General features: G+C 39.2%; 1 protein-coding gene across 2 annotated transcripts; it reads right to left on the bottom strand.

Moving 5' to 3' along the window:
- Positions 1-3404: 3404 nt before the first annotated feature.
- LOC138853303 (IQ motif and SEC7 domain-containing protein 3-like) lies at positions 3405-11952 on the bottom strand. 2 transcript variants are annotated; one of them, XM_070089266.1, is made up of 2 exons: positions 10193-11952; positions 3405-3735 (listed from the first exon to the last, which is right to left on the bottom strand). In XM_070089266.1, the coding sequence occupies exons 1-2, from the start codon at positions 10337-10339 to the stop codon at positions 3445-3447; spliced, it is 438 nt and encodes a 145-aa protein (XP_069945367.1). In that variant the 5' UTR covers positions 10340-11952; the 3' UTR covers positions 3405-3444. Both variants share the same exon structure in this region; 1 of them encodes a protein (XP_069945367.1).
- Between the last annotated feature and the right edge of the window lie 1164 nt (positions 11953-13116).

The following is a 13116-nucleotide window of genomic DNA, read 5'->3' as shown; positions in this document are numbered from 1 at the left end:
CCTTTCTAGCTCAGTCTCTTGCTGCCCTTTACCCTTTCACCATCCGCTGCTCCGCTGTTATCCGTAACCTATTACTCATCCACCTCCCTTTTGCCACCTGATGCCCTCGCTTTCTTCCTGCCCTGCAGCGCTGTATAGCCCTTGTGGCTTAGCGCTTCTTTTTTATTATAATAATAATAATAATAGCATGGCTAGGCATTTCGGGCAGACTTAGATTAATTCTTAAATTTAAATTATTACAAATTGAGGTAAGTTGGTATTATGGCTAAGTGACTAAATACTAGATTGTGAGTTTAGCAATGTGAATGCTTTTGTTTTGGCACAATACATAGTTTCAGTATTGGAGTATCACAGGCCAGCTTATGACTAGTTCGGATTCATTATTTTAAGATTGAGATTGATATTTCTGTTTATGGTCAAATGGGTGAGTGAGTGTAAGTGTGAACCACCAGGTGGTATTCGTGTAATTAGTTGACGGGGTGTATCAGGGAGACGAGATGTCTAATAGTAGTTTTGAAGGTGATGAATGTGTCTGCAGCTCTAGAGTTTTCAGATAGGGTGTTCCAGATTTTAGGGCCTTTGACATGCATTGAATTTTTGTGAAGGTTTAGTCAGACACGGGGAATGTCAGAGATGTTTGTCTGGTGTTATGCCTGTGGGTTCTGTCACAACTATCAAGAAAGTGTTTTAGGTCAAGGTTAATATTGGAATTTAAAGTCCTGTAGATGTAGATTGCACAGTAGTAAGTGTGGATGTACTGAACAGGGAGTAAGTTTAGGTCTATGGAGAGTGGGGGGGGGGGTGTTGCCAGGGATGGGATTTAGTGTTGTGCATGGTATTTCGTTAGTCCCATTGGGACTTGAAATGAAAGTGCACTTTTCGAGCATGCTCTACCACATTCTTGGCTTCGTTTCTGTACTTTGCTGTATTACAAAAATCTGCATGTTCTTGGACGAGTTGTATACATATGATCTGCTCTTCACAAGCTACATACTCTTTAAATTCACATACTACATTAAGTATTGGACCTCTACTTATCTGGAGAGGGTTTCAGGGGTCAATGCCCCCCATGGCCCAGTCTGAGCAGGCCTCATGGTGGATCAGGGACTGATCAACCAGGCTGTTACTGTTGGCTGCACGCAACCCAATGTACGAACCGCAGCCCGGCTGGTTAGGTACTTTAGGCGTCTCCAGCACCTTGAAGACAGCCAGCGGTCTATTGGTAATCCTCCTTATGTATGGTGAGACAGTTGAACAGTCTTCGACCCTTGACACTTGCATTCTCTTATCTTGCTAGTGGGGGGGGGATGTTGCATCATCTGCTGCATCTTTTACTTTCATTAGAAGTGATTTTTGTGAGTCTAGTACTAATCCCTCTAGGATTTTCCAAGTGTGTGCAAATCGTGTATCTCTCCTCTCTGCATTCAAGGGAGTACAGGTTGAACTTCAAGCGTTCACAGTAATGGAGTTTTATCAGTTGTGTGCCATGAAGGCTTTCTGTAAATTTTCTAGGTCAGTAATGAACTTCAGTCTATTAAACTGAGTATAGTTTAGTGGCAGTCTTCTTGTCATCAGTGTCGAGGTTGGGAGACTACTCTCTCCCGTCTTTGCATTGGCCACACTCGTCTTACTCGTGGGCATCTCGTGGAAAGGCGCCCTGTTCCTCTGTGAGAAGTGTCAGGTTCCTGTATCGGTTAGCCACATTGTTAGACTGCCCCCTCTATCAACGAGCATGCAGAATTTACCTCTAACGTCGTCTCCACTCTCCTACTCTTTCTTTCCTTCCCTTCTTGCTGATGGACCCTCCTTTAATCCTGACTCTCATTGACTTCTTGACAACGACTGATTTACTCCACAAACTCTGATGATACCTTTCGCACTCCCCTCAGCCCTTTCTACCTCGATCTCTTACTGCTCTCTACCCTTTCACTATCCACTGCCCCGCTGTTCTCTGTAACCTATTACTCGTCCATCTCCCTTTTGCCACCTGATACCATCGCTTCCTTCCTGCCCTGCAGCTCTGTATAGCCCTTGTGGTTTAGCGCTTCTGTTTTATTATAATAATGTCTTTTAGGGCATCCAAGACCTTGTCATCATGGTCCAGTAGCTGAGAGACAGACAGGATCGACCTGTTCTAAACCCATTTCCTGGGTTGTGTAACTGATGGGTATCTGGCTGGGTTGCTATCTTGCTTCTTAGAAACATTTCAAAGATTTTCATGATATAGGACGTTAGCGTTATCGGTCTGTAGTTCTTTGCTACTGCTTTACTGCCCTCTCTGGAGTGGGGCTGTCTGTCGTTTTTAGCAGCTGTGGGATGATCCCTGACTATGCTCCCTCTCCCTAGGATGCGAAAATCACATGATAGGGGCTTCTTGCAGTTCTTGATGAACACAATTCCACGAGTTTGGGCCTGGGGCAAAGTGCATGGGCATGTCATTTATCGCCTTTTCGAAGTCGATTGGTGTCAGGATATCAGGTAGGTTTGAGTAGACCAAATTGCTTAAAAAAAAAAAAATTTAGGTCATACTGTCTGGTTAGCAGCTCGCTAAAATGCGTAATATTGGGACTCGAGTAGCTTACTCATTTCCTTACTGTCCTCTCTGTAGGACCCATCTCGTTTAAGTAGAGGCCCAATGGTTTGATTTGGCATAAGAAAAGAAATATTTTTGGTTTCTTTAAATTTCATTTATGGCTTTTAGTTTTCTGCATTTCTTGGCTCCTGTAAGATTCCTTTAACCTTAGTTTGAGGTCTATATCTCTGACCAGTGTCTTCCTACGTATTACACATACACTGGTCTCTCTTAGCCACTCTGTTATTCTTTACCTTCGCCTGTATAGGGAGCACCTTTCTCTTCCTAGTTTACATAATCTCCTTTTCCTTAAAGGAATATGCCTTGAGCATACCTAAAGTGGCACAGTTAATTTGTTCTAGACATAGGTTTGGATCCGTGTTGCTTAGGCTATCTTCCCAGTTTATATCACTTAGGACCTTGTTTACTTGGTCCCACCTATGTTTTATATTATTGAAGTTGAATTTGGTAAAGGCGCTCGACTGATCACATTTTACTTAGAGATGGGACTCGCAGATGACAACAAAGAAATGAGAGATACTGAAGTCCTAATGATTGCATTTACTGAGCCATTAATTAGACTAAAGGTTAATAATCTAAACGAATTTGACCAAGACTCGATTTGTGTACATGTATGTGTAGTGTGACCTAAGTGTAAGTAGAAGTAGCAAGACATGCCTGTAATCTTGCATATTTACGAGACAGACAAAAGACATCAGCAATCCTACCATCATGTAAAACAATCACAGGCTTTCGTTTTACACTCACTTGGCAGGACAGTAGTACCTCCCTGGGTGGTTGCTGTCTACCAACCTACTACCTATTCTGTATACTGTACTTATATGTATAAAATAAATAAAGTATTCATATACTCACTCAAGAACAGCCATGTTAAAGTTGTTCTGAAGATTGCCAAGATATTCTCTAATCATTTGTTTACTCAGACCCTTCCGAGTTAGAAGGAATTTCGCTACTGCTTGAGGAGAATTTACAAGGAATCCACGACCTATTAGGTACGTCACACCTCGTTCTGGTTTTTTGTTAAATAAGTTGAGACCTACTCGATACTGTCTCTTTCTTACAACCTCTACACCTCGTTCTGGTTTTTTGTTAAATAAGTTGAGACCTACTCGATACTGTCTCTTTCTTACAACCTCTGGTACCTGTGAGAATGAATACTATTCAGATACTGCATGAGTCAATTACATTAGGATAATCAAGGATGTATTTAATATCTAACCACAGTGTATTTTACGATGTACAAAACCCTATAGAAAAAAAAGGGGAGCTACAAGGTTCTAATGTTTAAATCCCTAAACTTATTAACCCTTAAACTGTCCAAACGTAGATCTACATATGCGCGCGTAGCGCTCCGACCTTGATTTTCTCCATAAGAAAGAATGTAAAACAAACGTGGATCTACATTCACAGAGCTACGCGAGTGAACGTAGATCTATGTTTGGACAGTTTAAGGGTTAAATGTAGCATTTCATGATCCATGCAAACAGTAGCCACCACCAACTGTGATGCTACTGTTTCATCCCACATTCCCACAGCTTTTCATGGCACATCTATTCTCATACCCCTCAAAGGTATACAGTCTATAAACCCATGATAAGTCATGATGAACAGCCATCACTGAATAAAAAGAGGAATGAACGTGGGACTCAAACTGTGGTACAGAGCTGAGCCTGCTACATGCATGGACCATGGTTCAAGTCTCCGTCCACTCTGTTTATTCACTGACAGCCGTTCATTACACCATACCTCTTAATTTTTTGTTCCTATTTAAGCTGTGGGCTGTAACTTGTTTTTAAAGCTTCAGCATGCTCATTCTACAGAATGCCATAGAGAAAAAAAAAAAGCTTTGAAACTCCTGTTAACAAACATCCACATGCAGAATGTTCATATTCCAGTACAGTAAAACTGAGTTAACAGACCCCCCATTTAATGCAATTAGAATACTAAGGACAAAAAAAAAAAATTGGCCAGGGAAACAGAATCAGACAAAATGGAAAAAGTCCATAGAATACGGATTTTGTCTACAATACTACTGACCAGCAGTCTTTTGAAGCAATAGACAATGATCAATGATTCTGATATTTATCTGGTAAAGTACACAGTACTATTATATTTTCAGCTTCATTTTATTTACAATTCCTGTATAGTACTATACTGTTTATCAGGTTACAATATTTTTAAGTGTCCAGTAGTCTTCTGAATCAATGGACCAAGTCTGCTGATTCCAGACTTTGTCCATTTATGTTAAAATCATGAAAAATATATTTTATATTTCAGAATCTGTGGACAATCTGCAATAAGATAAATCCCGGCCCCCTCCATTAATCTGTGGACAATCTGCAATAAGATAAATCCCGGCCCCCTCCATTAATCTGTGGACAATCTGCAATAAGATAAATCCCGGCCTCCTCCATTAATCTGTGGACAATCTGCAATAAGATAAATCCCGGCCTCCTCCATTAATCTGTGGACAATCTGCAATAAGATAAATCCCGGCCTCCTCCATTAATCTGTGGACAATCTGCAATAAGATAAATCCCGGCCTCCTCCATTAATCTGTGGACAATCTGCAATAAGATAAATCCCGGCCTCCTCCATTAATCTGTGGACAATCTGCAATAAGATAAATCCCGGCCTCCTCCATTAATCTGTGGACAATCTGCAATAAGATAAATCCCGGCCTCCTCCATTAATCTGTGGACAATCTGCAATAAGATAAATCCCGGCCCCCTCCATTAATCTGTGGACAATCTGCAATAAGATAAATCCCGGCCTCCTCCATTAATCTGTGGACAATCTGCAATAAGATAAATCCCGGCCTCCTCCATTAATCTGTGGACAATCTGCAATAACATAAATCCCGGCCCCCCTCCATTAATCTGTGGACAATCTGCAATAAGATAAATCCCGGCCTCCTCCATTAATCTGTGGACAATCTGCAATAAGATAAATCCCGGCCTCCTCCATTAATCTGTGGACAATCTGCAATAAGATAAATCCCGGCCTCCTCCATTAATCTGTGGACAATCTGCAATAAGATAAATCCCGGCCTCCTCCATTAATCTGTGGACAATCTGCAATAAGATAAATCCCGGCCTCCTCCATTAATCTGTGGACAATCTGCAATAAGATAAATCCCGGCCCCCTCCATTAATCTGTGGACAATCTGCAATAAGATAAATCCCGGCCTCCTCCATTAATCTGTGGACAATCTGCAATAAGATAAATCCCGGCCTCCTCCATTAATCTGTGGACAATCTGCAATAACATAAATCCCGGCCCCCTCCATTAATCTGTGGACAATCTGCAATAAGATAAATCCCGGCCTCCTCCATTAATCTGTGGACAATCTGCAATAAGATAAATCCCGGCCTCCTCCATTAATCTGTGGACAATCTGCAATAAGATAAATCCCGGCCTCCTCCATTAATCTGTGGACAATCTGCAATAAGATAAATCCCGGCCTCCTCCATTAATCTGTGGACAATCTGCAATAAGATAAATCCCGGCCTCCTCCATTAATCTGTGGACAATCTGCAATAAGATAAATCCCGGCCTCCTCCATTAATCTGTGGACAATCTGCAATAAGATAAATCCCGGCCTCCTCCATTAATCTGTGGACAATCTGCAATAAGATAAATCCCGGCCTCCTCCATTAATCTGTGGACAATCTGCAATAAGATAAATCCCGGCCCCCTCCATTAATCTGTGGACAATCTGCAATAAGATAAATCCCGGCCCCCTCCATTAATCTGTAAAGGTTCATTGTATTTTAACTGATTTTACAGATATGCTTCATCTATTGGTATATAATTATACAATACTTCTCCCCCCCTCCAATAATTTGGTACTTTTTTATTTTGTCTAAGCTCTTGATACATGGTTGTTATATATCAGAGAATGGTTCATTTTCCAAAGTCAAGGAATTAAATTTAGTCAGGAGATTTTGGTTTTGAAATTTGTCAGGGGGAGGAAAAAAAACTGACTAGTCAATTTTACCATGTGAAATGGACAGCCAAATATATAATTGGTAATTTGACTAAAGATTTTTCTTCTCAGAATACCCTGTTCCTGCTCATACCCCTGGGACAGCTGATTTATTAGTACAGTATCTTACTAAATGAATGCAGAAAGGCAAAAGAGAGAATTAAGTGACCAAGTTGCTAGAAAAAAATGATAAACTCTTAAGAAGCTGAGAACAAGCATGAATGGATCCTAATCCTCTGAGGAAGAAAGCCAAAAAAAGAAAGGAAACTTGCAGAGACAGCCAGAGAGAGAGAGAGAGAGAGACTGAAATTGAAGAAAAAGAAAGTTAAAACAAACTGATCACAGTATCCATAATGTTTGAACATTTGTAGCATTCATGTTATTCTACTGAAATTGTATTTTTCTTTCATTTTTTACTAAGCTACAGGTTCTGTAAACAACATAATTATAGTTGCTCACTAATATGAATCAGTATGATGCAGTATTTCTGTTCAAGTCATTTTTTTAGAATAACATTTTTGTTATAATTCAAGAATATAAGTTATAGCAAAGTGACAGTTGTAAAAAAATAATGTAAATTCTTGTGTCCACTATAATTTGAGTTTATGAATTCTTTCAACAAACCAGCCATATCCCACCAAGGCAGGGTGAATTTTATGAATACTGAACATCCTGCTCTACTGTATGTAAGACACTGTGAAAGGACTGGGCTGCTGTGAGAGAAGGTCGGAGGCTGCTAAGTAGTGAAGCACTTGCTCAGCTATCAAAACTTTGGAGTCCAGTCCCTGGACCAATTATGTACCTCTGTAATCTTTTGACTACCGCCCACAGGATGGGTATGGGGTGCATAATAAACATATTAAACTAACTAACAAGTTGGGAAAATTGTAACTGTCAGGTAATTTTGAAATTGGTCTTCTGTGGCAACCATGTTACGTATAGTCTGACAGCCCACTCGACAGTCCACCATCGAAGAAAGGGGCACCATAGGTTATAGGGGTTCCCCAGCAATGAATCAAGCTGGACTATTGTGAGGCACGGTATCAGTATTGCTTGAAAATTAGCTTTTAAATATATTATTCATAATTCCATGTATACACAAAATAACTGTATGAACACTATTAATGTAACACAAATATTGTTGTTCCTGTATGTATATTTAATTTATATTCTTCTTTCAACACACCAGCCATATCCCACTGAGGTGGGGTGGCCCAAAAGGAAAAACGAAAGTTTCTCTTTTTAAATTTAGTTTATATACAGTACTAAATTCCTCATATAAATTAATACAACAATTATATATATTTACAAGTGGAGACAGTGGAACAGAATTCTTCCTCCGTAAGCCATGCGTGTCGTAAAAGGCAACTAAAATGCCGGGAGCAAGGCACTAGTATCTCTTCTCCTGTATATATTGCTAAATTTAAAGAGAAACATTCATTTTTCTTTTTTGGGCCACCCTGCCTTGGTGGGATATGGCTGGTTTGTTGGAAAAAAGAAGATAAGCATAATTATAGTATACAAACTGTTCAAAGACGTATGTAGAATATGGAACGTGTGTAACCTTGAATTACTGAACTGTACTTAAATTACCTAAAATTCTCTTGACTGAAATAAGGCAACTTAAAAAGTACTTAAAAGCCATAAACCTCCTCAAAACAATTAGAGCTTAACAAAAAATATTCTCAAAGAACATAAATAAAGGTATCCCTCACTTTATGTGATAAAATTGCTTCTGGCTATAGCACATATAGTGAAATTGCATAAAACCAGCCCAGTGTATATAAAAAACAATAAGTTCCAAGGTTAGGTTAGGCAAGGTTTGTTAGGAAACAGGACAAGTGTTTACTGACGTGGGACTTAGTCATGTGACCTGAGCTGGAGATTTTGGTCATCTGACTGAGGCCTTCCACTGGTTTACTAGTCCACTCCTTTAAAAATTACTATTATAACCATTAGATTGCACTGGTGCCAGCTAACCTATGTGTCATTTTTCTTTTGATGATGCAAGATTCTTCAATTGAAAACCTGCAATAGGATTTTGTTTAAAATGTGCACAATGGTTTTCCCAAGGCCGAAATTTGATTTCTTTATCTTATTTCTGTCATATTTTTTTTTTCAACAAACCGGCCATATCCCACCAAGGCAGGGTGGCCCAAAACGAAAAACGAATGATTCTCTTCTTAAATTTAGTAATTTATACAGGAGAAGGGGTTACTAGTCCCTTGCTCCTGGCAATTTAGTCGCCTCTTACAACACGCATGGCTTACGGAGGAAGAATTCTGTTCCACTTCCCCATGGAGATAAGAGGAAATAAACAAGAACAAGAACTAATAAGAAAATAGAAGAAAACCCAGAGGGGTGTGTATATATATATGCTTGTATACATGTATGTGTAGTGTGACCTAAGTGTAAGTAGAAGTAGCAAGATGTACCTGAAACCTTGCATGTTTATGAGACAGAAAAATGGACACCAGCAATCCTACCATCATGTAAAACAATTACAGGCTTTCGTTTTACACTCACTTGGCAGGACGGTAGTACCTCCCTGGGCGGTTGGTCTACAAACCTACTACCACAGGACGGTAGTACCTCCCTGGGCGGTTGGTCTACAAACCTACTACCTACATCATATCATTATATCCCAGTTTAATGATATTTAAAGAATGTTGTTAAAAAATTAAGTGGTACTGTGTGTGATTGCATAAGAAGGAATTTACACCACATATAATGAATTAGTGGTAGAAATGAGGTCCCCAAATCAAAGTGAAGATGATAAAGATATGGGAAACCAGTAATTTTATTTCTTTTCACACCTACTATATTTAGTTGGAGCCCTTATAGTTAGCAAAAATTACTAGTAATTTTTAAAATTTAAGTAAAACATGGTACTGTACCAATTATACCAATATCAAAGTAGAATATTACTCCATTTAGAATACTTTTTGTTTTTAACCCACCAGCCATCTCCCACCAAGGCAGGGTGACCCGAAAAACAAGAACACTTTCACCATCACTCACTCCATCACTGTCTTTCCAGAGGTGCACCAATACCACAGTTCAGATGCCCCTCCAAACTGCAATATCCCCATCCCTCCTTCAGAATGTAGGAACCACTTCCCATGTCCAGCACTCAAGTCTGGTTAACCAGTCTCACTGAATCATTTCATAAATGTTACTTTGCCCACACTCAAACAGCACATTAAGTCAAAAAACCACCTGCCACCACTCACTCCTCTTTAACAGGCTCACACAGACACCTGCTGGATGTTCAACATATCTAGTAAAATACTACCATAAAAATTTACCATCTAAATTTTTCACTGTATGATACAATGCTGAAGGTATAATTTACCTGACTGCCACCATCTTGAGTGACCCTAATGGAAACAGCAAAGGGTTCCCCATTTTTTCTTCAGTTTCCCCACTTGTATAGCCACATTTTTCATTTTTCATGCTTAAAAATAAACTTACTCTTATCATAAAACATTGCATATCTGACATGCAATGCATTCCAGAATAATCAAGTCTCTAAAAATGAATTTCTTGAAAAATGGAGCATCTGTATCCTTATGTAATACTGTATCAACAAAAACAGAAGTCTACTCTACCTCGGGCATGTGAGGAGTGTGGGTGTAGTGAGCATGGGCGTAGCGTGCTGAGTGTGGGGTCTGTGAGGTTAGATTAGATTTTGCCACCGAAGTGGCTAGTTTATTGTGCACCCCATATCCATCCTGTGGACGGTAGCGCGAGAGCATATGGATACACAAAAGGCCTAGGAACTAGGCCCCAAAGGGTTAACAGGAATACATATGGATTTATATCTACATATCTATAGTTCACTTATCTGTTACAAGCAAATTTAGGAAATTTGCTTAGTATATCTGGTATCTTATTTTCATTAATAAGATATCTTGACATGTCACATAGGTTATTATACTGTCTGTCTCTTTATTCCTCAATAAGTGGACAATTAAGCACACAATTAAGGCCCGGTGGCCTGGTGGCTAAAGCTCCCGCTTCACACACGGAGGGCCCGGGTTCGATTCCCGGCGGGTGGAAACATTTCGACACGTTTCCTTACACCTGTTGTCCTGTTCACCTAGCAGCAAATAGGTACCTGGGTGTTAGTCGACTGGTGTGGGTCGCATCCTGGGGGACAAGATTAAGGACCCCAATGGAAATAAGTTAGACAGTCCTCGATGACGCCCTGACTTTCTTGGGTTATCCTGGGTGGCTAACCCTCCGGGGTTAAAAATCCGAACGAAATCTTATCTTATCTTATCTTATCTTATCTAGTGTTCAAGAGAGTGACCATATGCCTGATCACATAATTTACATTTAGTTTGATCATCATCTGTGTGTCTCCCAAACTGCCAGAAGTACTTGTAACCAAGCCTAAGCCTGGCCACTACAACATCAGTCAGTCTGTTCACATTGCAAGTTGCTCCATAAACATACTTATCTACGTTCATGTTATCATAGTGGGTTATAGATCTACTCAGGCTTCTAACTGCATTCCTATAACAATCATTTTCATTATTTACTTCTCTCCTAATATTATTCCTAATGCTAGACACAGTTATACCAAAGTTATATTCTACATTCTCCTTCTCGATACTCTTCTTGGCTAACATATCAACTTTATCATGAAGGAGTAATCCAATGTGTGATGGGATCCATAGCAATTGTACATTAATTCCTTTGTCCCTAATTTTTGAGTATCTATACCTGGCTTCCCCAATGAGCATGTTGTTGGAGTCATTATATGAGCCAAGAGCCTTCAATGATGACATAGAATCAGTAATGATGATAGAGTCAAGCTCAGTGTCATAGGTTAGCTTTAGCGCCATTAGGATTGCAAACAATTCAGTTTGCAGTGTAGACGCCCAGTTGTTAATTCTTATGCCTAACTCAACAAATTTATTATCGTTCTTAACTAGGGAGGTGGCAACAAGAGCAGATGCAGCCCTGCCAGAAGACTCCTGTTTAGATCCATCAGTGTATATAACTTGTGATAACTTGTTACTACCAGCTAGGTGAGAAATTTCTTCATGAGCAGTTGCTCTAACAAGAGATTTAAGGAAGGGATTACTAGCAATGAGCTTCTTGGGAGGGACTTGTAGGTATGTGATATTAAATGAACACATCTTCCATGGAGGGGTGAAATGCTCTTGAGGGAATGGTTTGGGAATAGGCCATTCCCTCAGAGGAATGGGACTCCAGGAAATCTTCTGAATTTTCGCTGATCTGGCTCAACCGCTTATCTGCTGGTGGAAGTGTCAAGCTTTTTTTAATTTTGGGGACTTTAATTATACTTACTTACAATCTAAGGAGCCTCAGAGGAAAACTCAGACATTAAATAAAGCTGGTGGAGAAAAGACTAAACTCACTGTCAATTTATTAACTATGAATCTAAAGCTGGCATTCTTTCATACTAGAAACAAAAAAACAAATAATGGATGCACAAAAGCTAACTACAAACGATGCAGGTGACTTGTACGTATTTACTAGATGCATTTTAAATATAGATAAGAGTAATCTTTGCTGCAATTTTAAAATGTTTATTAAAGTATACAGTATATGATAAAAAGAGCAACAGATTCAGTCTAAAAGAAAATACTAATAAGAGATGCAGCAAGGTAAGTATATAGCAGTTCACAAAGCTTTAAATACGAAAGTCTTACAAATAACATTACAAATCTAAGATATAAGACATCCAGATTCATAATACCTGTAGTATACACCTTGCTGTAGCTGTAATGACTTGCTTGATTTTTTCGTTTCCATATTGGTGATGTGGGATGGTAATCTGTGTTATCCATTTGGTCATGGGTAGACAGAGGAGTAGCACAATCTGAGGCAGACTGAAAGAGTGAGGAGTCTGACCCCGAGGACTGTACAATGGATAAGGATCCATTATCCACAGACCTATTTCAAAAAAAATGAAAAAAATTCTATATATAATTAACTGCATATATAATTTTGTTTAAATTCCCTACAAATACAAGAGGACTTCAGTACCATTTAATATCTAAGGCACTAATTAAAATACAAATACTTTATACAGTACTGTATTTAATTAAATGATTTATATACACTGGGAATTTACATAAAGTAGTTTGATAAATGAAATATTTGAGAATGATGCACCAAACTTTCAAACTCAGTAATTCGTAGATACTGTGGGAGACGACCGACTTGTTGAAATATATATATATATATATATATATATATATATATATATATATATATATATATATATATATATATATATATATATATATATATATATAACTTCCAGCCTACGCAGTGAGCTCAATATATGGTACCTGGATGACGGCACTCTGGCAGGTACTGAAGAGTCCCTCGTGGGGGACCTACAACTGGTGAAAACACAGGAAGAAGGCTTGGGACTCATCCTCAATCCCTCTAAGTGTGAAATCATCACAGCGAACCAGGAAATAATCAATGCTGTGCGAAGAATCCTCCCGGAAGTCTCAACTACAACTCCGTCCAACAGTACCCTCTTGGG

Source organism: Cherax quadricarinatus, chromosome 27, assembly GCF_038502225.1.
Source record: "Cherax quadricarinatus isolate ZL_2023a chromosome 27, ASM3850222v1, whole genome shotgun sequence".
Lineage (NCBI taxonomy): Eukaryota > Metazoa > Arthropoda > Malacostraca > Decapoda > Parastacidae > Cherax > Cherax quadricarinatus.
This window is presented reverse-complemented; position numbering and strand designations above follow the sequence as displayed.

Bases quoted from the DNA above. Each gene is read 5' to 3' on its own strand.
- LOC138853303 (XM_070089266.1), bottom strand. From the start codon at position 10,339: ATGCTCTCGCGCTACCGTCCACAGGATGGATATGGGGTGCACAATAAA. The intron at 3,736-10,192 runs GTAGAGTAGACT...TCATTCTCACAG, and splicing joins ACACTCCTCACATGCCCGAG to GTACCAGAGGTTGTAAGAAA.